The sequence below is a fragment of the Medicago sativa genome, chromosome 2, assembly GCF_051527215.1.
Source record: "Medicago sativa cultivar Bolivia chromosome 2, Bolivia_mono, whole genome shotgun sequence".
NCBI lineage: Eukaryota > Viridiplantae > Streptophyta > Magnoliopsida > Fabales > Fabaceae > Medicago > Medicago sativa.
In genome coordinates, this window is record NC_140750.1 from 30,829,147 (window position 1) to 30,855,137 (window position 25,991).

The following is a 25,991-nucleotide window of genomic DNA, read 5'->3' on the forward strand; positions in this document are numbered from 1 at the left end:
ATTTACATAGAATTTCCAGATACTCACATCATGCCTTAACATCTTAAATCTCCAGATCAACACCTTACTTGTAGCAACACACCTTAACAAAAATTGTGTCCTTCATTGGATCAATATTTATCCTCATGTGAACTCTTTATACTTTCCTTCAATAACCATGCGATGTCACAAACAAGTCTTTCCTCCCATAAACTCATAGTCTCTTCTCAATAATCAATCTGAATCTTAATACATTTCAACTTTAGGGTCCTCATGAAATCCTATATACAAAATATATCTTAAAACATTTCCATTCTCATCATTGTTCAACTATCAATGTTGTCAACATCTCAAATCATTGATTTTTCAACGTGTTGATATCACGCCTTGGTATACTTCACTAACCATATCAACATAGACGAAATCCTCATAACTCCACTTAGAACTCTTTCGTCCTACCTTTCTGAAACTCGTAAGTACAACTTCAACATCCTCATGGATTTCCTGCAATCATTCCTTACCAGACTTGAGCTCTTCCACTGAAAAGTACTTACTTTTTCAGTCAGCTACACACAATAAATATACATTGTTAACATCGATGAAACAATGCCCTTAAGTCCAAAATTCAATACCATAGTGGCAAGTTCCAAATCATGTGTAACAATTCCTTCACAAATTCTCAATCTTGCAAGTGATCATATCTTCCATCTAACACTCATAACGCATCCCAAACCTTGGCAGAGTCCATCACTATAGTCACTTAAATTTCCTTTTGATTCCAACATTTCCTCAATTCTTAGACTGCCTTTACTCTTTTGTCCATGCCGAACACTAACCTGTCGAGTAACTACTTTGTAGGCACTACCCTCTTTGCAGATTCCTCAACTTCATACTTTTTGACTCACTGGTCAAAATCCAAAACCATAACCGATTCAAAGTTATGTTGGGTTATTCCTTAAACGTACATGATCCAAACATCTCCTTTCTTTAAAAATTATTGTCGTAGCATAATAATCTTATAATTTTTTGATTTCACTTGAGTCGTCAAGACTTATCCTAAGATCACAAAATTCTTTTTATCCAAAATAATTCATCTCCCATGCAATCTGATATATGAAACACATTATTCATGCTTAGTCGTGGAATAAATCTTATTCCAGTTCCCTTAACATTCAATTCACTTCCACATAATCCAAGATGAATCACTACATCTTAAGTCCAAGGTATCTCTTAGTTCACCATCCTAAGATCAACTCTCCAAGTTTACATAACAGTCTCTCTAAAGTCATGCTTGCACAACTGCACAATGCCTCAAAGTTCATTTTCAAACATTTGTACCTACTATTCTCTTAAACTGTGCAGAGATCAACACCCATCAGCAAAAACACTTGGTTTCTAACCATTCTGGTCACGAGACCAACAATAGAAATTTCTAAGTCTCCAAATCCAAATTATGAGGTCGGCTCACTTCAATGTGCAGCTCCCCCTTAGCGCCAGAACAAGAACATATGCTCGTATCCAAGACTTCACATACGTCACGACTGACAACTTTGCTTAATACACCACCATAGTGGTCACATCACCTCATCATTTACCAACTATGGTTTGTTTCATCCTGAAATTCACCAAAGAATACATCCAATGCCTTCTTCAAAGTTTCTCAAGTTTTTCCCTTTCTATGAGACTCTCCAACAATCGAGCATTCACCGATCTCAACATAACACTCGTGGCTGTCAATCAAGGTAGCTCTTAAACCTTGGTACTACTCTGAACTCTTCTAAGTAAAAACTTATTGCAAACCTGTCCCCTCTGGACCATTGCACCTAAAAGGGATCGGAAACAATCGTCGACCACAATCGACTAATGCTTCAGGTTCTAGCTACTACTCCTACTAAGATGCTAAAACAAATTTCTCTCCATCAAGGAATAAACAACTACATAAGCATATCATACTTGGCCCAAAGCAAAACACAAAGCACAAAAGGACACCAAGCACTTATGTGTACTAAACCCGACTCTTGATCAGCTGAGGATACCCGACTTACAGCCCTTGAAGTAAATCTACAACCATGCTCTGATACCACAATGTAACAGCCCGATTTTCAAAACATGAGTGCATTTTTTTCTTTTTAAAACAACTCAATGCCATGTACTAAAGGATTCAGGATCGTCTTTAATTTAAAAACAGAGTAAGTAAAATATTTGGAAAGCATTACCAACAAGACAATTTGAATCAAATGTCACATTTTACAAAACAATATTAGACAATGAGCTTTTAATATCAAATCATGCACTACGAAAGCATAAAATAGTATTCGAGTAGTCATTTCTCATGGTAGTATCATTTACAGCGGTGCCAAAACAAAAGAAGTAAAAATACATAAACATAAGACACCACAAGTAAAACATCTAAGTTGATCCTTAACTCTGAACTGGGATGACAGGGTACAAGATCCTTCCAATGGCATCAAGCCTGACTGCGAAACTGCTACACCTCCAAAGCCTTTGCTATTCCCGCAAAGCACACTCCCTATTTGGATATGGGGCAAAGCCCGATCCACGAATTAATGTAAAGGGTCACGATCTAAAAACAACATAATTACAAAAATACTGAAGGCATAACATACTAGCATGGTAAATAGCATCAACATAAACATTCCTCAATTAAAATATAATGATGCACAATTAGCCTAGCAAATGCAGACTCAATATGAGTGTGACACCTATCAGGGGTCGTCACATGAAACTGATTCCGGAATTGAATATCGCCACATAGGCCACCACAGGAGTGTTACATTCAAATGACTCTAGGATTGAATATCACCACAAAGGCCACCACTAAGGTGTTATCACCACAAAGGCCACCATAGAGATGTTACATTCAAATGACTCTGGACTTTGAATATCACCACAAAGGCCACCACTAAGGTGTTATCACCACAAAGGCCACCATAGAGGTGTTTCATTCAAATGACTCTAGACTTTGAATATCACCACAAAGGCCACCATAGAGATGTTTTATTCAAATGACTCCTGAATAGATCAAGCCATACAGGCTGAATAACGCCACAAAGGCTACACCACGAAGGCATGTATACCACAAAGGCTAGAAAATGTCACACATGCTAAACCATGAGGATTACAACTTTTAACATATCAACAGACATTTCATATATTTATTCACAAATCATATGAAAGCAAAGCACATCAACATATCATAATCACATTGATTGCAAACAAATCCCACATTGGGCAAACACATTCACTTAACATATTATATTCACAATACACACAATAGCACGTAAACCATCCAGGCATTTAAGTAACTATGGAGTTTCAAGAAAGTGCCCCTTACCTGAGCAAAGCATTCCTTACAACGTATTGCTCTACACTCGTAAGCATCTACAACAGGAACGTCTATAAACCCTCGAGCTAAGTATCCTAACAGATACAATAATTTTGGTAAATATCGGCTCTAAAGCTTTCTACCCATTCTAGGTGAAATTTCAACACGCTCCGAAATACGATAAATTTAATATTTCCAAAAAGTTCAATAAAATATTTTCCAAAATAACTTTTGTCTCGAAATCCTTCAAAACACTCAATGACCATAAACTTGCCAAAAGTGAGTCTAGGAAACTCTTTTCCATAAGAAACTTTTATTTCAAATACTCAATTTATACAAATCATTTTGTTCTCAAGACAAATATCACAGTAGAGACACTTTTGAAATATCTCCAAAATACTTATCCGTTTTGAAACATCTTTTCAAAACCACTAAAAAATAAGATAAAATGAATTTGACGAATTTTCGACAGAGTCTCCTTTGTGTTTACATCGCATACCAGAGCCTCTGGCTCAGTCAACCTAACACAAATTCACAGACAAAATATTTTCACCACTCAACAGTTCAAACATAAAAATATTCGAACTCTGATAGTGTCAGCAGTCACTTCCAGCGTCAGCTCAGACACATTATTTTCAGAAAATCATAATAAATTCATTCGTCGTCGGAACGTTGCAAACCATAGGTCCATTTCGACCGTCTCGACCACGCGAATCCACTTCTAAACTCATTTTCACAATTTAACAGTTTTAAAATGACGAAAATACCCTTGCACGGTTCAGCCCTTTCGTCCAGACAACATCTTTCAAAAACTAATCGGTTGAATCAACTTGTTTTCTCGTCTAAAGCATATATATCAAATAAAATTTACATTTCAACACTTTTCCAAGAACACTAAAATTTTAAAATGAACGGATCGTAAATTTTCTTTCAGATCTATACTCATACGAACTTACCCAACAACATTAATACATAACATCACGCAAGAAAATCGAAACTCGACACCTTACACCCACAAATGCTCAAAACCGAGATTTAAAAGAGGAAAACAGGGAGGAATACCTCATCTATTGACCGTGAATCACGCGCGAGAAGATAGGAATCGTCAAGGGCTTCGTTTTGATATCTCGTTTGCGCGATTCGGACAAGGAACGAAGAAGTTACCGCCCCGAAACGGTGGAGGAAATAAAAGTTGCGGAAATGAGAGAGAGAAGAGAGAGAAAGTCTTGATTTTTTTGATAAAAAGTGGCATGAACCTCTATTTATAGAGTTTTGGTTTTGGAAATAAACCGGACCCGGTTCTCGCGGTTCAAGGTACACGTAACTGACAAAGTTATATCCTAACTCTGATGAACTTCTAACCAGTCTCAAACATCTTAGAATTGTCTCCTTACTCAAAAAATACTATTCATTCTCTAATATTTTCTTTTCGGAATTTTTCTCAACCAGCAGATATGATGTTGCTAAATTCCCAAAACGAATAGTAAATTCCCTGGATGAATATAATGACTCTCAAGGTCCATTAATATTTCATTTGCAGGCGAATTCATATTTGATTCTACCCGAATCCCCAAACTCGCAAAAATGCTCAACAAGATTAAGAAAACACATACTCATGCATTCCCCTTAACTCAAGTCACAAAAAAACATAATCATTCTTAACAAACATCATGAAAATCATACTTAATCACCCAGAATAGAAAAACAATATATGTGAGTCATTCCTAGATCTCACATAACTAACTTGCTCTTCAAGTTTCCATTCAAAATAATAGTTTTGGAATCAAAATAATTTTTCGACAAAATGTCATTTATTAACAAAGAAAACATCAAAACAAAATACAAACCCCTAAATTTAGTCGCAGCTAAATTATGGGTCTTACAAAATGTATGTTTAGTTAGCGCATGTATGAGATGTATGTTTAACATGTTTTAGATGTATGTTAGCATGTATGTTTTAAATGTTTTATATACTTGCGTTCTATGAGCATGAATGTCATGCATCTTTAAAGACGCGTGTATGAGATACACATGTCAATGAGATTAAACTAAATAAAAATCCTTCAAATAGAATATGAAGTAAATTGTTTTCAAAAGTATAACACACTTCAAGACTAATATCGAAATGTGTAGGTTTCGCCTCTGCGAAGTGCACTTTCTATACTAGTAAGTTGTGGTGCGGTAATTCTATTTACCGATTGTTATTTTTGGATCTAACTCAGTTAGATTATTTTTAATAAGATTAAAATATATATTTACTTCAAATGAAATATTAAGTTTAATGCTTTCCAAAAGTTTAACACCCTTCAAGACTAATATCGAATATGTGGGTTTTGCCTCCGTGAAGCGCATATTCTATACTAGTAAGTTGCGGTGCGGTAATCCAATTTAACCAAGTGTTATTCTTTTGGGTTTAACTTAACTAAATTAATTTTAATAAGATTAGAATAAATTTAGAAGCAATGTTTGGGAACATCTATATGATAGATTAGAGTAAGGAGTTATTCACTCAAATGATTTGAAAGTTGTATGAGATACAATTGGAAGGAGTTCCTACCTAAATAACTGAGTTTTGAGTACAGCCCCCGTTGACTTAAAGCAAGGTGAAATATGGATTTCAACCCACTAGAAAATCTTCCAATGAGATTTTCCGATTCAAATGTTGAAGGTCATTTGTTTTGAGTAAAATAGTGGGAGCATATTTAGTTAAAGACCTAATTAATTATGTTTTTATATCATGATACATTTTTAATTTTATTTTCTGTATTTAGAATTTCTTCAGCATATATATTTTATTATACTGTTAAATGTTCTTATGAAGAACAAAATCTTCAGAAAGGAGTTTCTGAATTGGTACAAAATTAAGAATTGTTCTTAAGAATGAGAAAAACTGTTAATGTTTTGAAAGAGTCAAAATAGAAGTAAGACTTCTTATCTGCCCATATAGTTATAGAAAGTTAAATTTCTACTTCTGCATCATAAGTATATGATACTTGATGATTAATCTCATATTTGTTTAAATATAGTGAGTTTTAAAGAAGCGGGACATTAACTATAAGTAAAGTCCACTTACGTCTAGAATGAAACAAATTGTTTCATTGACATAGGAGCTAATGCTTGGACTTAAATTTAACTTGATATGGAACCAGATAACTGTTATTAAATTCCATATAAAATAGAAGCATTAAAATCATAAATCTTGTATTGACAAGAGAATGATTGTGTAGTTGAATAATAGACAAACATTGTCCTATTATGAAAAATTATGTTTTCTATATAAGTATGATAATCAAGTAATGGATTTGAGTTTCATGATCTTGATAAGCTGGTTTATAACTTATGAGAAAAGGATCAAATGAGATTAGAACCTTTTATATATCATTGACAACACTGTATAGTACAAACAATAGAGATTCACATTTCCAAAATCCATGGATATGGACTATTGGACTCATTTGATTTTATATCATTTTGAAGGATGTGAGTCCACCTTTCAAAATAGATTAGTATATCAGTCACCAACAAAGATGAAAGGGCACTTAATTTATTTGAGTTTATATACATATGAGATGTATATGGAGAACTAAACATATTTGCTAGATATTGTTTCTATTACTTCATCTAACATTACTAAATCATTTAGTAGAGAAGCAAAGTGTATTTGACACGATTCAAGAAAACTTTGAAATTGTTCAAAGATTTTAACAATGAAGTAAAAGGAATAAGTTTGAAAAGTATAAAGACTATATGAGTAAGTCGTGATGGTAAATGCTTGATTAATGAGTATAATGATTGTTTACATCGTTTCATGTTTGACATGACTCAATCTAAAATAGTTTGATTATAACTCAATGACTCTTGAAATTAATTAAATTACAGTTATTCTTCACCCACAATAAAGTTCCAATTAAGTAATCATAAAGACACCATATTAGATATGGAGGTAAGAGTACCTAGTTTTGACTTTATGATAATTTGAGGTTGTATGGTTTATTAGATAAACTAAACTTTAAATTTAATGTATAATTGTGTAACAATCCTTAGGAAACTAAAGGATATTATTTCTACATCTTCTTTGACGAAATTTGTTTGTCGTTATAATTGGAGTATTCCTTTTTAATGAGTATGTCCCTACTGAAGCCAATGGGAGTGATGTAGAACTTGAATTAAGTCAAGTAACACAAAATACACATCTCTCTAAGAATGGAACACGAGTTGATTCAACAAAGGGTTGTTGTTAAATCATCAGTTTGAGTAGCACAAGATCTAAATGACTTGAACTTTGAGAAGTGGCTATATGTCATGGGATCTTATAAAGAATCTATGTACACAAACCATTTATGGATATTGGAATGTGAGTTTTCTTTTAGAAAACTGACATGGATGGTATTATGAATACCCTTAAGATGTGATTGCTTGTATATGGTTTCATGCAACTCATGATGCAAATCATGACGAAACCATTACATCATCGTAATGCTTAAATCTAACAATCCCAATTGCCATTATTGTAAAAATCTTCTCGAAGTTGAATTATTTATTTTATTAATGAAGTTTTATGAAAACTTTGATTAATAAAGAAATCTTGTGCACACAAGTAAATTAGTGAGAGCATTTATATTAGTTTGGTTGAGTATGTAGATGACATACTAGTCACCAAAACAATTCATCTACACATGTAAGACATGGTTAGAAAATTATTTCTAATATGTACCAAAATTGATTATAGTGTTCGACTCTATAATACCTTCAAGAATATCCTTGGATGTCTTAAAGGACATTTGATTGTTTCTTGAACACGGATGAAAGAAACATTGTAAATGAGTTACAATGGTATTGACTTTCATATCGGTGTACAGTATATCCAGATCGTAATTTGGAATAAATGTTATGCTAGGATATCAACTATGAAATTTGTAAAAGTACAAGCTTCAGATAGTTGTTGTTTCTATTACAGATGTCAAATATATATGATTTGGATTGTTTAGCTCATAACTGAGTGAAAACATGTGTTTCTTGCGTTGCGGATTCCATTGATCTCGTCTGAGGTAAAATTGGTTTAAATCTTGCGAGCAATAAAAACTTGATCTCACCAATAATCCAAATATATACTTTGACACTTCAATTTCTTTTCGATAGAAAATCGAAAGTGTAAATTGAAAGAAGTATAACCTACCAACATAAGAAAGAGTTCCTTATCTTCTCGTAGAGTATCTTGCCAATAGTGTGTTTGATGCTAACACTTGACCAATATATATTGAGTTAATATTTGATTGGCTTTTAGTGCTAGTGGGAGATTGTTGGAGTAAAGCCCTAATAGCCAATCTATGTTGCTTGGGTTTGGCTTTGTATCATGATATTGATATAAGTATATATTATGAATATATAATAATAAGGCATTTCTTTATTGATTTTGTTTTGTTTCGAAATAATAAAGTCCCTAGGATAGTTAGTCCGTTTAATGGAACATTAAGTATAACTTAATTGTGAGACCCCGTTAAACATAAGGAAACTATTCTAAAAGTATCCGTAGTCAAGCTTTATTGAGAAGTGGGATATCATTAAAGCATAGAGACTATTATGTGGGTAGACTGATGATCACATCTCACAGATCATGGATAAAGAGTTATCAAGTCTTCATATAGATATAAATATTAGGAGTAATATTTATATTGGATTGACCCGCCGTGAGAATACTACATAGTAAGTTATGAAATTGTCATAAGATATTCTCACAATGATAATAGTGTATATCACTCTTAGACCTGAAACCACTATGATCCCTAGATGTAGACTCAAGTGCTTTGTTGCCATTTTAACGTTGCCTGTAAAAGGATAACCATAACGTTGGTTAATGGGTACTTGATGAATCATGCTGAGGGACATGAGTGTCCTAGATGGGATTTGTCCCTCCTCATAAACAGGAGATATATCTTTAGGCCTCTTGATGAAATATGACTGTAAAACCGCATGGCCATGCCGAACTAAGTCAATATAAGATATTGGACTTATTCGTTATTCAGTATATTTCGTAATCAAGGAATATAAATATTGATCTATACAAGGGTGACAATATCTATGCCTTGGGATCAATAAAGATATCGAGACAAAGGAGTAATTGTACACATGAGTATTATCATGGAAAGGTTTCGTCAGATCACTTGACATTCTTGTCACTTGGGTAGCAATGATGTGTTGCTAGATACCGCTCATTGTTTATAGTATTAAATATTTGATTTAATATTATTTCCAACGTGACTAGAACCTATAGGGTCACACACAAAGAACAGTCAAAAGAGAAATATATAAGTATGACTTATATAAGAGGTGCATTTAATAAATAACGCTAATTAGTTAGCAAAGTTACTAAACTCGTTGTTGGGCTTACTAAAGCCCAATAGTGACTTCTGACTTGCATAGCACACTAGAAATTCTATAAATAGAACTCTAGTGCTGAAGTTTTTGGTTACAGGTTTTTGGAGCAATCCCTTTTCTATGCACTTCTGATTCCTTGGCTAGCACCGAGTTTTGGAGGAGCACTGTTCGTGTGGACTAACTAGAGGCATCGCTGCTTTGCTTTGCTCGTGATCACAAACAATTCTACTACAAAGGTTCTGCTCTTCAAGAGGTAAACACATGAATCCTTAAATTGTTTAAGTATGTGTTTGATTTGTGATTAATGATTTAATCAAGATCCGTTTCAATGGGATTTCTTCCGCAAAGAGGATTAAAATTTTTGAAAAACCCTCTTAAAATCCCTTCAAAAGTCCATCGACACATGAGCCTTTATGAGTTGTTTAGCCAGTCTGTAAGTCCTTAACATAAAAAGAATGTGGCAGAAAAAGAACAGCAAAGTTTGTATGTTTGGTAAGTTGGGAGACAGAAATAATTTGTTATTTCATGGAGGGAACACACATAACATTAGACAAGGATACATCATTAATTAAAAGTGTTCCAGAGTGAGAGATGTTTAAACCTCAACCGTTGCCTATAAATAGCGAGTCAGGACCCGTGTAGGGATGACGTATTGCCATAGTTGCAAGGTCATTTGTGATGTGATGTGTTGCTCCACTATCAACCAAAAAATCAGTTTCTTCACCAACTAAAAAAAACAGTTTTTGGGGGACCAGCAGTTGCAGTGTTGACCTGGGGCGAATCACGAGGAGGTGGAGGGATACCAAGATGTTGCTGTCTGAAGGTGCGACACTGGGATAAAATATGTCCTTTGACATTACACCACTGACATTTGCCACAGAACATGTCAAACCTTGAGTGATGAGAGAGACTTCTCCCTTGAAGCTCTTAGTGCTTGCCTTCCTCTTGAATTGCTTCGTTCTGAATGAGAAATTGTGAATGAGGAATGTGGTATTTATAAGGAGAATTTTCACCTGAATTTTGGCTAAAATTGTGGGCTTTTTGCACAAAAAAGTCACAAAACAGTGCCTTCGGCCGCAAGGATTAGGCGCCAGGCGCCTAGGACCATGCGTCAGTGCATGTGAGTGGTACTTCAGGCCTAGTTGCCTACTTTCATGTGCCAGACACCCTAGTGTAAGTTTTTGGGCATCTGCCGCCCGACTTTGTGTGATGGGCGCATGTGAGTGCCATCCGGTGCTGAAAACGTTTGTTTCTTTGCCCTTTTAGGTGTTTGCTTCTATGTAAGATGTCTTGGAACTTGAGAACAAAATTTCTCCCTCTGTAATGTCTTCTAAAGACTCTTGAATCTTCATTCTACATCTTCCCAAGGACTTCACATGTAACAGCCCAGGTGGGTCCCGGCTAGGCACTGTACCCCCCGGCACTGTTATTCACAAGCTTAATCACTACCCCCCTATAGTAGTGTTTTTGCCTTCCGTGGGAATCGAACATAATACCTGGGGTTAAGTACTACTTCAATGCATTCCCACTACCAATTGAGCTAGTTGTAGCAACCCAGGTGGGTCCCGGCTAGGCACTATACCCCTCGGCACTGTTACTCACAAGCTTAATCACTACCCCCCTATAGTAGTATTTTTGCCTTCCGTGGGAATCGAACATAGTACCTGGGGTTAAGTACTACTTCCATGCATTCCCACTACCAATTGAGCTAGTAGCTCAATTGGTAGTGGGAATGCATGGAAGTAGTACTTAACCCCAGGTACTATGTTCGATTCCCACGGATGGCAAAAACACTACTATAGGGGGGTAGTGATTAAGCTTGTGAGTAACAGTGCCGGGGGGTACAGTGCCTAGCCGGGACCCACCTGGGATTTTGTCTTCCGTGGGAATCGAACATAGTACCTGGGGTTAAGTACTACTTCAATGCATTCCCACTACCAATTGAGCTACTAGCTCAATTGGTAGTGGGAATGCATGGAAGTAGTACTTAACCCCAGGTACTATGTTCGATTCCCACGGAAGGCAAAAACACTACTATAGGGGGGTAGTGATTAAGCTTGTGAGTAACAGTGCCGGGGGGTACAGTGCCTAGCCGGGACCCACCTGGGCTGTTACAATGCTCAATTGGTAGTGAGAATGCATTGAAGTAGTACTTAACCCCAGGTACTATGTTCGATTCCCACGGGAGGCAAAAACACTACTATAGGGGGGGTAGTGATTAAGCTTGTGAGTAACAGTGTCGGGGGGTACAGTGCCTAGCCGGGACCCACCTGGCCTGTTACATCACAAATCTTCATGTGTCTTGCTTTGCCGATATGCATGATTTCTTCGTGAATTTACAACAAAACATCCTAAAGTTGCTATGTTTCGGGAAGAATATAATTTCGTACTCAAATATAGAAAACATTACAAATGTCCCAAAATCATAATCAATTGATGTAATACTCCTCTATTCTGCTTGCAAAACCTACATAAATTGACTGAAAACATGCTAAAAATAACGTAAGATGAGTTGTCATCAGCAAGCATTATAATATAATACTTCCTCGGTCTCAAAATAAATGAGTCATTGGCAAAAAAAAAATGTTCTAAAATAATTGACATAAGTCACTTTTCAATGCAATATTAATATTTTTTTTAATTATAACTCTAACTAATAATACTTTTATCATTCTCAATTCCGTATATTTTAATTTGCATTTATGATTATGACGAATGCACCAATACTTGATAAGACACGCAAAACTATTTTTCTTTCTTTTTCAATTATACTCCCTTTGATCCATAATATAGTTAAAATACATCAACTTTTGTTAATACATTTATTTCTTATAGAAAGAATCGGAGAGAGTACATTTTTTCTTAATACATGTGCACTTAACAAGACTCATTTATTATGAGTCAATATTGAAGTTAAGAGTCAAATCTTCTTCAAAACAAAGACTTAAGAATCAAATAATTATCGGTCAAATTACATAACCAGTCATATAACAGTCAAAAGAAAAAAAAAAGTCATAATATAATATATTAAAAAAATAAATACATCGTACAAAAAATATATATATTTAAAACAAAAAACAAAAATGTCATAATATAATATAATATATTAAATTTAAACAGTACCCTTGTCTATAAAACCATCTCTAAGTTCTCTATTGTGAGCAGCCAAAATTAATTAACCAGTGCTAGTTATCTCAATCACTAAACGTTTATCATGGATCAGGGAAGAGTCAGTAGCATAAGTATTATTCTAATGTCACTATCATGTATGTTGGTATTTCATTCTAGTTTTGCAGCCGAATACATTGTTGGTGATGGGAAAGGTTGGTCCTTTGGTGTTCAAAATTGGCCTGCAGGAAAAACTTTCAAGGCTGGTGACACACTCGGTAAGGATCATAATTTTATGAAGCTTTTTTTATTTAACATACAATTATCATTTGTTTATTACATCCTTAACTTTTTGGAAGAAAAAAATAAATTTAGTAAAAATAGTGAAGGTTCATCCTTGGGATTTCTAAGCCATGTTTTAATTTTTATTGTTTTTTCTACATGCAGTATTCAATTACTCCCCTACAAGTCACAACGTGGTGGTAGTGAACAAGTCTGGCTATGATTCATGTGTGGCTCCAAAAGGATCTAAAGTTTATACCTCTGGAGCAGATAGAATTACACTTGCTAAGGGAGGGAACTACTTCTTATGTGGTTTTCCTGGTCACTGCAACCTTGGACAGAAAATTGCAGTCAATGCTAATTAAACTCTTAATGTATAATAATTAATTATCTTAAATAAAGTTTAAAATAGTTTATATTCTTAATAGTTATCTATTTTCATTGCAATATAATGTTTTTTTTAAAAGATAAATGGATAATATATTAAACAACGTAGTCACAACACACATAGTGCCGAGATTGAAGAGATACAAAATTCAATTGTTACAAAAAAGACACAAAAATAGGGCAACCAAACCAAAAATTAAAATGATAATCAAATAGCTGATAAAAACGACTTTAAAATATTTGAGTGGTTGAATGCTCCACTGATAGTTATCATGAAAAGTCTTTAATGTTATACTTAATCCATGACGACACCAATTACTTAACCAAGTCAGCATGTGATCTTGAATGACGTTCTTGTTTACTGAAAATTACATGATTACGATGCTTCTAGATTGACCAAACGCTAACTAACAAAATTGAATGAAGACCTTATTTTATTTGCTTTCGGTGAGACACAAAACCTATAAATTGTGCCACATGACTAAAGTTATCCCTTATCCATGCACAACGAATTCCTAACCAATATAGTATATCGGACTGTAATTTAGCAGCAACACAATAAAAAAATAGTCAATTACCCACAGTGATGTGACATAACGTTCAACTCACGTGGAGGTGTCATGTGTACAGTTAACTGCCACATCATAAGGGTTAACGACCAAAACAAACAGAAAGGGGTAATTGACTTATGTTTGACAATTTCAAAAGGTTTTTGAAGTTTTTTCAAAGTCGAAATTTTTTTTGACGAAAGTTAAAATTTAAGAGGATTTTTGCATACTCACTCAAAAAACAATAGATGTTTGGATGTTTCACTCGCATCACATCCCACACACAAAGGGGATGGTACAATATGCCCCACTCTGAATTAAATTTGTTTTAGTTGGAAGGTGATTAATAAGTAATCTTCATGCAAAGAATGAGATCTTTGATGCAATCAAATAGGCATAAGTAACTCTAAATAAAGGAGAAACAACTACATCTTCAAAATTTGAATACGACACAAAATTTGCAATATAACGTCATATGTTATTTTCTTACGTTAATTATTCTGCAACTAAAATTTCCGTGAAATAAATATGAATTTATAAACACAAATAAATAAAAAAATTATATTTAATTTATGTTTTATTAAAAAAATTCTAATTTTTTTAAAGAAAGATCGTCATAATATTTTATCCATTTCTAAAAACAATTCATTAAAAAACGTGAAAGTTAAACATGAATCAACTAAAATGTAAAGACATAAAAAGAGCGATGAAACTTTTGAAGGATTAAAAGTTTAACAAAAAATTTACCAAAACTAAATCAAAAAGTTAATATATTTATATGGATCAAAGTCGTATTTAACTATTTCCTTAGAAAAAACACTAATAATTTTTTAATTAGGAATATTTAGAAATGACTCGGACACTCAAAATAAGAAATTAACACAAATTTTTGCTAAAATTGTTTTTCCAAAACAAAGGATTGGAATTAAGAAGCAAATGGAGAGAAAGAAAGCGAAGGCAGTATTCATGGCTTTTGGAACTAAAGGCGACGTCTACCCTCTTGCTGTATGTAATCTAACTGCTTCTTACTATTCAAATTTCTGTGCTTCAATTTTTTATTGTATTTTTACTCAATGAAATGTTTTGAGTACAGAAACAGTTATGTTATAGAGTTAAATGGTGTGAGTGTAAATTAGTTTTACACCGACATATAATAAGACTAGTTAGTTACTTTGTCATAGACTCATATAATACAATTAAAGCGAGATGGTGTGTGTGGCAAAGCTATAAGAGAAGCGTAGCAGAGAATGTTGCGTTGGATGAGTGGTAAAATTAGACAGGCTAGGATAAAAAATGACAACTTTATGTACTTGACCCATGTAGGCTGTAGCTGACCCCACTTAGTGATTAATGTGTTGGATAGAGATATGATATCTGATAGAACATTATTATGACGTCATTTGATCCATGTAGCTGACCTCACTTGGTGGAATAAAGCTTGGTTGTTGATGTTGTTGGTGTGACAAAAGAATGAACTCTCATTGAATGTCAGTGTAAAAATAACAGTTCATGTGCTTCAAACTATACGCCTGTACATTTATGTGGTTTAAGATTGGTTTGGCTTGAAAATTTTGATTTGGAAAAGTTTTGTTGATTGCAGGCCATTGCAGCAGCTTTTGCTTGTGATCAAAGACAATACGACGTGATTCTAATAACTCATTCAGCACACGAGGTTTGCGTTACGTTAATTAGAGCATCAGTTTTCTAGTCTCTATTAATTTCTAAGAATTCGTTTAGTCTTTGTTGTGATAGTTGGGTTAAGTTTGACGTGTCTTTTGACAATCCTGCATTTTTTTGGTTATTAAAGAATCATATTTTGCATGAAAATACTCAAGTTAAATTTTTGTATAACCATCTAAGAGACTATTGTTTTGAAACTATTGATCATGCGGATAATTCTGATGTTGATAAAAAAAGAAACATTAGAGTTGATTTTCAAATTCCGATATCGAAGTTGGTATTTCATCTTTAGTGAGGAATTCAACAGTAGCATCTTTAGTGTCTGTTAGATCCGTTGAGTCAGAACTTGATAGATATCTCTTGAAGAATACTAGGATGTTCGATTATGGCTCTGTCAATCTACTTGACAAACTGTGAAAGTTGGTTCACATGGCAACTATGAATGTAGAAAACTCTAGTTCATTTCTTTCTTCCAACATGAATATGGGATCGGTATTACAGTCATCTACCTCGGCTATCTACAAAGGCGTATTGACAAGTTAATATCATAAAAATAAGTAAGCAGAAGAATATATTCTTGATTGGAAGTAATTAACCTAGTGATGATAATGTTTTGCCAAAACTTTTCCATACCAGTAGTCTGGTATGAAGTTTTTAATCATTACTACAGGTCCAAGGGTTGTAGAACTTACACAAAGAAAATAAGTACAATGTTTAGAATGCTACTGTTTAAGTGTTTATTGTGTCCCATCTGAATCTATTTGCAACCTATTATCCCCTAAAGAGATCTCAGCTAGTTATTTACCTGTTTACTTTTGATAAAGGCTAAGAAATGCATTAAAATTGGCAGGAATGGGCCTGCACCCTATTACAGTACAAATGAGAGAGTCTAAAAATGGAGACCAAAATGTTTCTGATAAAAGAAAAGGGTGAGAAGCATAGTTTTGCTAAAGGAAACTGCCAAACAACAAATCTATTTCTATTGCTAAAGGAAACTGCCAAACAACAAATCTATTCCTATTTACCTGTTTACTTGTGTAGCTATTTTTCACAGAAAGATGATAAATAGTGGAAGTATATTAGATATCTAGTTTCTATTGATAAGCAATCCATTAGTTTTCTAGTCTCTATTGATGTTTTCTAGTCTTTCTCGCGTGATGCAATCCTAGTCTCTCTTTTCTCTCTCACCTCCATATCACACAATCACCTCCCTTCTCCGTCCAACACCGCATTTCAGGCCTCTGCTATCTCATTCTCCCAGGTTGGCCTCCAACAGATATTACATAAGAAAAACAGTATGAATCTTCTTTTTTTCATTTTTAGGGTTTTTTGATTTGGGGTTTTGATTAGGGGTTTGCTTATATGACTCCAACTGTATTAAATTAGTTGATTGATTATGCGATTGAGGCTGTGATTAATATATTTGTGTCATGAAATTATTGTTGGGGATTTTATGTTACTCTTCAAAATTGGGGATTTTGTGGTACTCCCAAAGGTGATCTCGGATAAACATTTACTTATCTTTCCACTTTTGATCATTATATAGTGGAGCATAGATTGGTAGCATTTTTTTAGATGCTTTACTCCTTCATGGCTTGCTTGATGACACTTTTGATTGTCATTATACTTGAAAAATATAATGCATTCTTGTGGTTAGTTGTGATTACTTAATCTCAATCACTTTTCTCCTCATACTTTGCTGCCATGATGATTTGCTTATATTTTCTGCCAATAAGTGTGTGTTGTCGATAGTGGATGACAGAAAATAGTGGTTTTTTTCGAAGTCTGTCACACAACAGTGATACAGCGCCACTTTTGACAACATTTTAGACTACAAATTGTATATCGCAGAACAATAGAGACACTTTCAAATTGGGTTAATAGGCTTTTACCCCCCTGCCATACAGGCGAAATATGGTTTACCCCCTGTAAATAAAAATTTTGGAGATCCCCCCTTGTGCATTTTCGCTGATGTGGCAGGGGGTAAACCAAATTTTTTCTATATGGCAGGGAGGTAAAAGCCTATTAACCCATAAATGTCTGCATATGCACTGAGGGTCCAAAACCAAAGAATCTTTAAATTGCAAGGGAGGATTTCCAAACTTTTTTTTACAGGGGGTAAACCACATTTCACCTATATGGCAGGGGGGGTAAAAGCCTATTAACCCTTTCAAATTTAGCTACCCTAAAACGCTATAGCGCTGCAGTAGCTGTTGTTTTACCACACTACAAAACGTTATCCATAACTTTTCATGTGATACAAAGAAATGACATTTAATTGTTACTAGTCATAAGACAAATCGACTACTGTATTAAAATTATGCAGTTCTACTTCCTTGTATTTGCTTTTCTTACTACTAATACCTAATAGTTTGATACGCGAACAAAATATTTCCTTGCAGAACTTAAGCCCTCAGTTGGGTGAAAAACATGTTGAATTTTGCGCAGTTTCATCACCTCCGGTTCTTTCTGCTGATCAGAATAATGATATTAAAGGTTTGAGCTGTGTACTTGGTTCTTGTCATAAAATGCGGAGAACTATAATAAGAGGAGAATCTATAGTTCTAATGGGTGTTTTGTTATATCAGAGGAAGCAGAGTCATCCTTTTTATTGCAGAAAAAGAAAATTACCAGAGATCATAGACGAGAATGCTATTCTCTAATTGAAAAGATATTTGGAGATGGTCCGAGCTTGGATGGTGATCTTATTGTGATAAACTTTTTTGCTCTGGTACAAATTGACAACTATACTTGAGATTGGTTTTTTTGACAAGTTTTTTAGATCATTTGTGATTGACAGGGTTTTGATTGAAGTTAAAACTTGTTATTGTTAGTGGCAATTGATTTTTGGAAATTTTATAACAGCTGCATGGAAAGTTGAAAAATAATTTATGTGAAACTTCGGTTGTGTTTAAGGAGACAATGAGATGCCTAATACTAGGGAAAGTATAGTCGTCGGTCATATCTTAATTACAAACATGGTGGTGCAGATTTTGTAGTAGATGTTTCTGATAGAAAAGTACAATAATATTTCCATGAAATAACATTAAGTGGGATATTCTTATGAATTAATGAATTTCTGAACTGCTATGCATGTATGTAGTAAACTTGCTTATATACACATTTACATGCATATATGATCCTTAATTCCACTATGTGGTTAAATTATCTGGTGATTGAGGATATATTCATGATTGTTTAGGAAGGATGGAGTCTTGCTGAATGTTTTTCTATCCGCTGCGTTGTAGCTGCACCTTATGTTGTTCCATACAGGTACTTAAGAAGTTTATTTCCTTTCTTATTATCAACTATAGTTGGATTTGGATACGACTATACTTGTTTTGTGGCGAGAAGCGACACTTTCACAAGAGCATTGACTCTCACCAGTTTCTCCTAACATTTGTAACTCAGATATTTGAGTTTTCCTTAAAAATGTGCCATGTAACCTTTGAAAGTTACAAAACGCACACCATAGCTATTGGTTGGAAAAGTTGTCTTGAATAATTTATTAGTTTCACTCATGAACTGTTAACTAGAGTGTTATATTAAGCACTAAATATGTACCCTCCGGTCAATATTATAAGCAAATATTCCATTTTCAGGTTTATTGAATAACTGATGCATTTGGACTATAAACCAGATACATCAACTATTCAATGAACCTGAGAGGAGAATATTTGCTTATAATAGTGACCGGAGGGAGTAGTTCTAATTTGTAGGTAAAAAACTGAATCACAATATTCATGTAAAATGGGTTGTTTGTTTATAAATTGCTTGCACTAGTTGGCATGTTAGCTGATTCAACCTTCAAATTTTACCTCAGATGTTTGAATGTTTGATTTCACATCCAGCTGATAATTGAATTTAGTTTTTGAACCTTCAATTTTTACCTTTAAGAACACATTTTGATCTTGTAATCATTTATTTACTGTTTAGTGCACCTGCAACATTTGAAAGACAATTCCAAAGAGAACTTCCCCTTCTCTATAAATATCTTATTGAAGCTCCTTCTGGTAAGGTATTTCTTTAGTTTCTATGTTATAATGCTTTTTGTTTGATATTTCTTTGGCTACATCAATTTTTTTTCCAACCATCTTGTTTCCATGCAGGTTTGCTGGAAGGATGTTATGCATTGGATGTGGCCCCTTTTCACAGAAAATTGGGGATCATGGAGAGATGAAGACTTACATCTGAGTCCATGTCCCTTTACTGTTAGTTATTTTTTCTTTCTTTATTTTTAGTTCATTGAGTAAAATTAATTTATGGTAACTTGTTTGTGCTTCAAACAATGTCCGGGCCACCATTCAGTAGGCATGTATCCTTTGAAAAAGAGTGGGGCACCCTTACTCTATTGAACTCAGACGGGCATTTTTTTATTTTTTTTAATGTTATTGTGTTGATTTCAGGATCCAGTTACAGGCATTCCTACTTGGTATGATAGGCCACAAACTCCTCTTCTGATGTAAGTCACAGATTCAGGATCCAGTTTCAATGAACTTCTGTTACGGAACTTTAGAAGCAGCTCCATATTGATATTACTGGCCTTGTTATCTGAATGTTTCATATCTTATTTGTGTACCGCTTTAAATCTGAATTTTCAGGAGTTTTGAAATGATGTATTTTATGGCGATTTTTATTAGTATTTAATTAAATTTCCACTGAGCATTTTTGTTTTGTTTTGGTGATACACATCAAAACTCCTGATAAATTTTTTTTTCCTTTTGATGCAACTTAATTGTAGAATGTTTTTTATTTACATTTGGATAATTGTGCGGTCACCTAAACTTACATGGTCTTTTGAACTGATATGCAATATTAAGTTTACTTTTATCACTGACTGTGTGCATTGTTCCACAGGTATGGCTTTAGTAAAGAAGTTGTTGAATGTCCGGGTATGTTCTTTTGTCATTGATAAAATTTCGTTTACTAAATGTATATGCCATTGTCGTAAATATAATAGAATTATGTTCAACTTTCCAAGTAGCTTAGATTCACTTTATAGAGGTTGAATAGATTCAAGTACGTATACATCTGTAGAGGTCATTAATGAAAGTCACATAAATAGTAAAAAGCCATAACTGAGACATGAATTTTTTCTACTTGTGAACATATATGGTTTAAGTAACTAGTTATATATGTTTCGCAAAATTGACTCTATGAAACTATTTGCAACAGTCAAGTAGCTATACATATTATCTTTAACCTGGTATTTCACAAGACTAATCGAATAGAGATTGATTCGCACACATTTTCTCCAAGTCTCGTATATATCAATCTCTAAATATTAGGGATTTAAGTATTTGAGTTGAATTTGAACTGCGAATAGTCTAGCTTTATAAAATTAAGTGCTGATAGGGTTTCTCTCAAGCAACCCGAACATTTCAAGTCTCCAGTATACTTGATTTAAGATATTTAGATTTATTTTATCGCCTGACTAATTTGAGTCCGTTTACAGCATATTGGCCATCAAGAGTGCGGGTTTGTGGTTTTTGGTTCCTTCCTATTGAATGGCAGTTTACATGTACGAAATGCAGAGAAACGTCGTTATATGATAAAGATAACCTATGTCCACGTCATTTAGAGTTGCAAAATTTTGTAAAGGCTAAACCAATTTTTATTGGGTTGAGTGCTATTGGAAGGTACAGCTTGCTTGAACTGTGTTAAACATTATCACACAACATACTTGATATAGCTTGCTTCAACTTGACTTATTACTTTTTTACTTGCAGCATGGGCTTTCTAAAAGACCCTCACTCATTTATTTGTGTTCTTCAGGCAGTCCTGAGCACCACAAATTATAGATTTATTCTCTTTACGGGTGGATACGAACCTTTAGAATCGGTGGTTCGTATAATTGCTTCCAAAGCAACATCTGAGCAAAATAATTGGAGTGAAGATTGTGTCCCTCTTTATAATGGCCGACTGTTATGTTTCTTTGGGTGAGTTTTCTTTAGCTACTTATACAAACTTAAAAGCTTGACTTGAAAAGGGGTCCTTAAAATAGATTAGTTGTGATTTACACAAATAAAATTCTGCTTTCAGGGCTTCTGTAACTTGAGTTTCAATTATATTTGGATTCGTGGTATAGTTTACTGGAACTAACCATTGAAATTATAGTTTCTTTTGATTTATTCTAATACTGAAGAAAATGCTAATTAGTCCCCCATTTTTTTTTATATCAAAGAATGATATGTTTGTATCTAACATAAACAGTTCCTTACCATATGGTTGGCTTTTCCCAAAATGTGCTGCTGTGATTCACCATGGAGGCAGGTAAGATAATTTGTATTCTGATCTATTGGTTGTTCTGATATTATCATTAAATTGAAGTATTCAAGAGAGATGATTGCTAATGGATGTTTTTGTGTGGAATGATCATCTGTAATTAGTGGAACTACTGCTGCTGCATTACAGGCAGGCACACCACAGGTTAGTAATAAATATGATTTTAATTAATTTTTTTATACACTTTGTTAAATATGGTTTTAGTTTCTATTTCTATAAAATCACAACCATTAAGTTTTGGTCTTATAATTTTTTTTAATTCAGTTCTAGTCTTCACCTTTAAAAATATTGCATGGCGTTAATCTCCATCGTCGTGTTTAGAGACTAAAAGCAAGTAACTTTTGTAAAATATAAAGATTAAAAATGAATATTTTTTTTATAGGGAGTACACTTGAATGACTCTGTTGAGATATTTACCTTTGATACTATTTGTTATTTCTGTTTTTGTATGTATACATTTGTGATTGTAAATTAATCACGTAGATATAGATTCTAATTCTTCTCCATATAATTAAGGGATCTTGATTGCAATCCTATTGTTATAAATAGACAAGGCAGCGAGGTCCACATGCCACTGTCGGCGACTCCTTTTACCACATTGCTTGTTCTGTTTAGATCGTCAGTGCCTCCTGTCATTTTCCGAGTAATCTGTCCGATCCAAATCTTTAGGTTTTGTTCAATGCCTCTTTCTCCTTTGCTTATTTGTTTGTACATCTTTTCAGTTTTTTGTACTGGTGTCGCCATGGAAGTCAAAATCGCAAATCTGCACATTGAATCGGTATGATTCATTGATCTTTCTAGGCCTGGCTGTATTCGTGCATCAGTATAACTTCCAATTGGTGTGAGCGTTGGAATTGTCATGTAGAAACGGTAGAATTGTGTGAGTTGACCGATTCTGTTTGTGGCTATGCAGACTGCAGAGTCGTGGTTTGCAGGTCAGCTATGCGACCTAATTCCTTAAAGTAATGTAAGATGCGGCAAAGCAAGTAGTGCCTTGTCTCAACAAATCATTATGTTTTGTGTGAAACGAGGGAGAATAGAAATGAGACAGTTAATGGAATAAATATAAGTTGTAATTTTTTTACCCTTTAGAATTGTCTCTCCATGCACTGGTATCGTGTTCTCTAAGTCTTTTAGCAACATAAGCAATGTGCTGCATAAAGTGTCCAAGACAATCTTTTCCTCGTTTGCATCAACATCTCACCGTTAGCTTCGTAGTTTGTTGCAGTGTCTATTATAACTGGAGCGAAATTTTCTTCTCCAACCTCTTCAACAATTGCATCAATCATCTCAAAGATTTTCCCGGCTCTTTTTAATATGTTGGATGCATCAACAAAATTCTAAAATAGCGTTTCCTTTTGACTATTCACCAATTAAGTTCAGAATTGTTCTCCTCCTCTTATCAGTCCATCCATGCGTCATTATGGTACACCCAGTTGCCCTCCATTTAGCCCTACGTTCTTCCAAAGCATCATTTGTCAACTTCACTAGTGGGCTTAAATCCATTTTCATGTTGTGAAATTAAATAGTCTTCACTCCTTTCATGTGTTTAAAACGTGTCTGCCCAGATCCCTTGTTCGTGTCTGTGCAGACCCGACACTAATCATGCCTCTTCTCAAACACAACCGAATTGACCGAAGTGCACGATTCTACTGTTTCCACGGCTCTGCGCAGAGATCCAAGCTTTCCCCCGCCAATTTTCTGTTCTTCTCATGCATGAACACGGCCAGACCTAGAAAGATCAAAGAATCACATGTTTCCAGGTGCAGAGTTGCGATTTTGACTGCCATGGTTGGGGCTTGGGAAGTTGATCTACCTTACTATGACTATACCTGACATATTCTTTGTTGTTAATGTTGTGAATCAATTCCTGAATTCCTTTGTTGTTTGAATCTTGATACATAAAGAGATCCATTGGAAAGAGTTAGTTTATGAGAACAAATGTCACACTTATTGGGCTGGATATCCTAGTGATCAACATTCAACCTCTGTGTTGTGATCATGTTGGAGGAAATTTTTTTCTTGGAAAAGCAAGAATTGTTGCTAGATCCAATATAGAGACTGATTATCGATATATGACACTCACTGCATGTGACTTTATTTGGTTGGAACAACTTGATGAGTTAAAGTTCTACAAGTCCGAGTCCATGAGTCTTATTTGTGATAACCAGATAACTTTACATATCGCATCCAAAGTCTTCCATGAGCTGACTAATCACATATAGAATGACTGCCACTTTATCCACAAGAAAATTCTTTTCAGTCATATTGTTATATCCTTTACAAACTCAAATGATCAATTACATGATATTTTCACCAAGTCTCCCAGAGGCCCGATGATATCTTATATATGTACCAAGATTGATTCATATGATATATATTACATGCACTAGCCAGCGGGGCAATGTTGAGATATTTTCTCTGATCGTTAGAGGAAATACTTCTCTTTATTTCCGTTATGTGCATATTTTTCTGATTGTAAATTAATTAGGTGGACATAGGTTTTAATTCCTATCTCAATTTTTTGATAGGCATAGATTTTAATTCTTATCCCTGATGTTATAAATAGACGAGGTTGAGGGTTAATCTCTTGAGTAAATAAAAATTATCTCTGGATATTTATACACCATGAATGGGAATGTTGTTTTTCTCTTAGACATTGACCAATGGACCAATTACTCGAGGAACAAGCAATTGTGTTTATAGGAAAATTGAAACATTATTGGCAGGTTCCTATCGGTGTGGTTCTGATATTTTTTTAGTGAAAGATTAGGACTTAAAGAATGTTTCTTATTTGCCAGGATTCTTGTAATAAAATTACTCTTACACCATGTCAAAGTTTAAGCATTGGTTTAGACCATATATGTTGTTCCCTGCAGAGGGTTGTTAGACTGCATCTACTTTTCCAAATAAAATTCTCTTAAAGCTATTGATCATTCAATTCAAGATTCACTTGACATGGCTTAGCAAACTTGCAGGTAGTGTGCCCTTTTGTGCTAGATCAGTTTTATTGGGCTGAAAGAATGCATTGGCTCGGCGTTTCACCTGAACCACTCAGCAGAAACCATTTGCTTCCTGAAAAAAACGATGACAGAAGTATCCAGGAAGCTGCACATGTACTATCACGTGCAATACATGATACATTATCATCAACAGTAAGAGCTCGGGCTGCAGAAATTGCTGAAAGAATATTTCTTGAGGTAATATATTCCTAAATTAGATGATTTTATTTAGATGTTAATAATTATAATTAGATGATTATATTTCTTAGTTCATTTCTAAATGGTTGGTGTATAGTCATTAACTTTTATCAATGCACTCTTTTAATTTGAGTTTTGTATGCACCACTATTTATAATTAAATCACTATATGAATGATGAAATGTTTAATATAGCTGCTTCCTTTTCTACTCTACACATTCTTGGTTTCTTTTTCTTGTTTTTCTGGTCAACTGGCCTAGTCGAACTCAAAACTCCTGCATATCTACGTCTTTGCAGCTACCAACTGAGTAGTACTTACGAAACTCTTGCTTTATTTTATTCCATTAATTTAATCATTCATAGTGAATAATTTACTTAATGCCTTTTCTCTGAAGTATGATCTGATTAAAATCTGAAAACTCTAACCATAAATGTTGTAAGCTATAATACATCGTCACTTACACACTATCCTTCAACTTGCAGGATGGCGTATCAGAAGCAATTAAGTACCTCAAAGAAGAGCTGGGTTTAAGTTGAGATAATTCATGGGGATGAGAAAGTTCACTCCTGCTTTTCTTCATCTTTAAGTCAAATTCATTGTAAATGTATTAAACGTTGGTTAACTTAGTGTGCGTGCGCACATTAAGGAGTTAAATTTATACTTGGTTTCACTTATTTATTGTAAAATTGATAGACTAGGAATAGGTAAAATAACTATTAAGAAAGATTTAGAGATTAATGAGTAGGAAAAAACTATGGTTTTTGATTGAAAAAAAGTTGAAGAAAAGTTGGTTTGATGTT

General features: G+C 34.2%; 2 protein-coding genes and 1 long non-coding RNA gene across 6 annotated transcripts; 2 read left to right on the plus strand and 1 right to left on the minus strand.

The window, feature by feature from the left end:
• Window positions 1-2,206: 2,206 nt before the first annotated feature.
• Window positions 2,207-4,542, minus strand: LOC146946185 (uncharacterized). Its single transcript, XR_015026649.1, has 3 exons — window positions 4,388-4,542; window positions 3,335-3,420; window positions 2,207-2,509 (listed from the first exon to the last, which is right to left on the minus strand). It is a non-coding gene; the product is annotated as an uncharacterized LOC146946185 (long non-coding RNA).
• Window positions 4,543-12,847: 8,305 nt separating this feature from the next.
• On the plus strand, window positions 12,848-13,515 carry LOC146946186 (basic blue protein-like). The gene is made up of 2 exons (XM_085744343.1): window positions 12,848-13,086; window positions 13,256-13,515. The coding sequence occupies exons 1-2, from the start codon at window positions 12,915-12,917 to the stop codon at window positions 13,453-13,455; spliced, it is 372 nt and encodes a 123-aa protein (XP_085600469.1). The 5' UTR covers window positions 12,848-12,914; the 3' UTR covers window positions 13,456-13,515.
• A 1,418-nt stretch (window positions 13,516-14,933) lies between these two features.
• Window positions 14,934-25,991, plus strand: LOC146946187 (UDP-Glycosyltransferase superfamily protein). Of its 4 annotated transcripts, none has more exons than XR_015026651.1 (16): window positions 14,934-15,030; window positions 15,626-15,697; window positions 18,108-18,201; window positions 18,294-18,436; window positions 18,908-18,978; window positions 19,642-19,723; window positions 19,815-19,916; window positions 20,112-20,167; window positions 20,563-20,597; window positions 21,161-21,344; window positions 21,435-21,644; window positions 21,919-21,978; window positions 22,095-22,134; window positions 22,507-22,659; window positions 24,969-25,190; window positions 25,674-25,991. XR_015026651.1 is itself a non-coding variant. In XM_085744344.1 (15 exons), the coding sequence occupies exons 1-15, from the start codon at window positions 14,962-14,964 to the stop codon at window positions 25,725-25,727; spliced, it is 1,494 nt and encodes a 497-aa protein (XP_085600470.1). In that variant the 5' UTR covers window positions 14,934-14,961; the 3' UTR covers window positions 25,728-25,991. The 4 variants fall into 4 exon arrangements, 2 of the variants coding, with proteins under 2 accessions (XP_085600470.1, XP_085600472.1); XR_015026650.1 differs by having other exon boundaries at window positions 22,540-22,659; XM_085744344.1 differs by lacking the exon at window positions 22,507-22,659.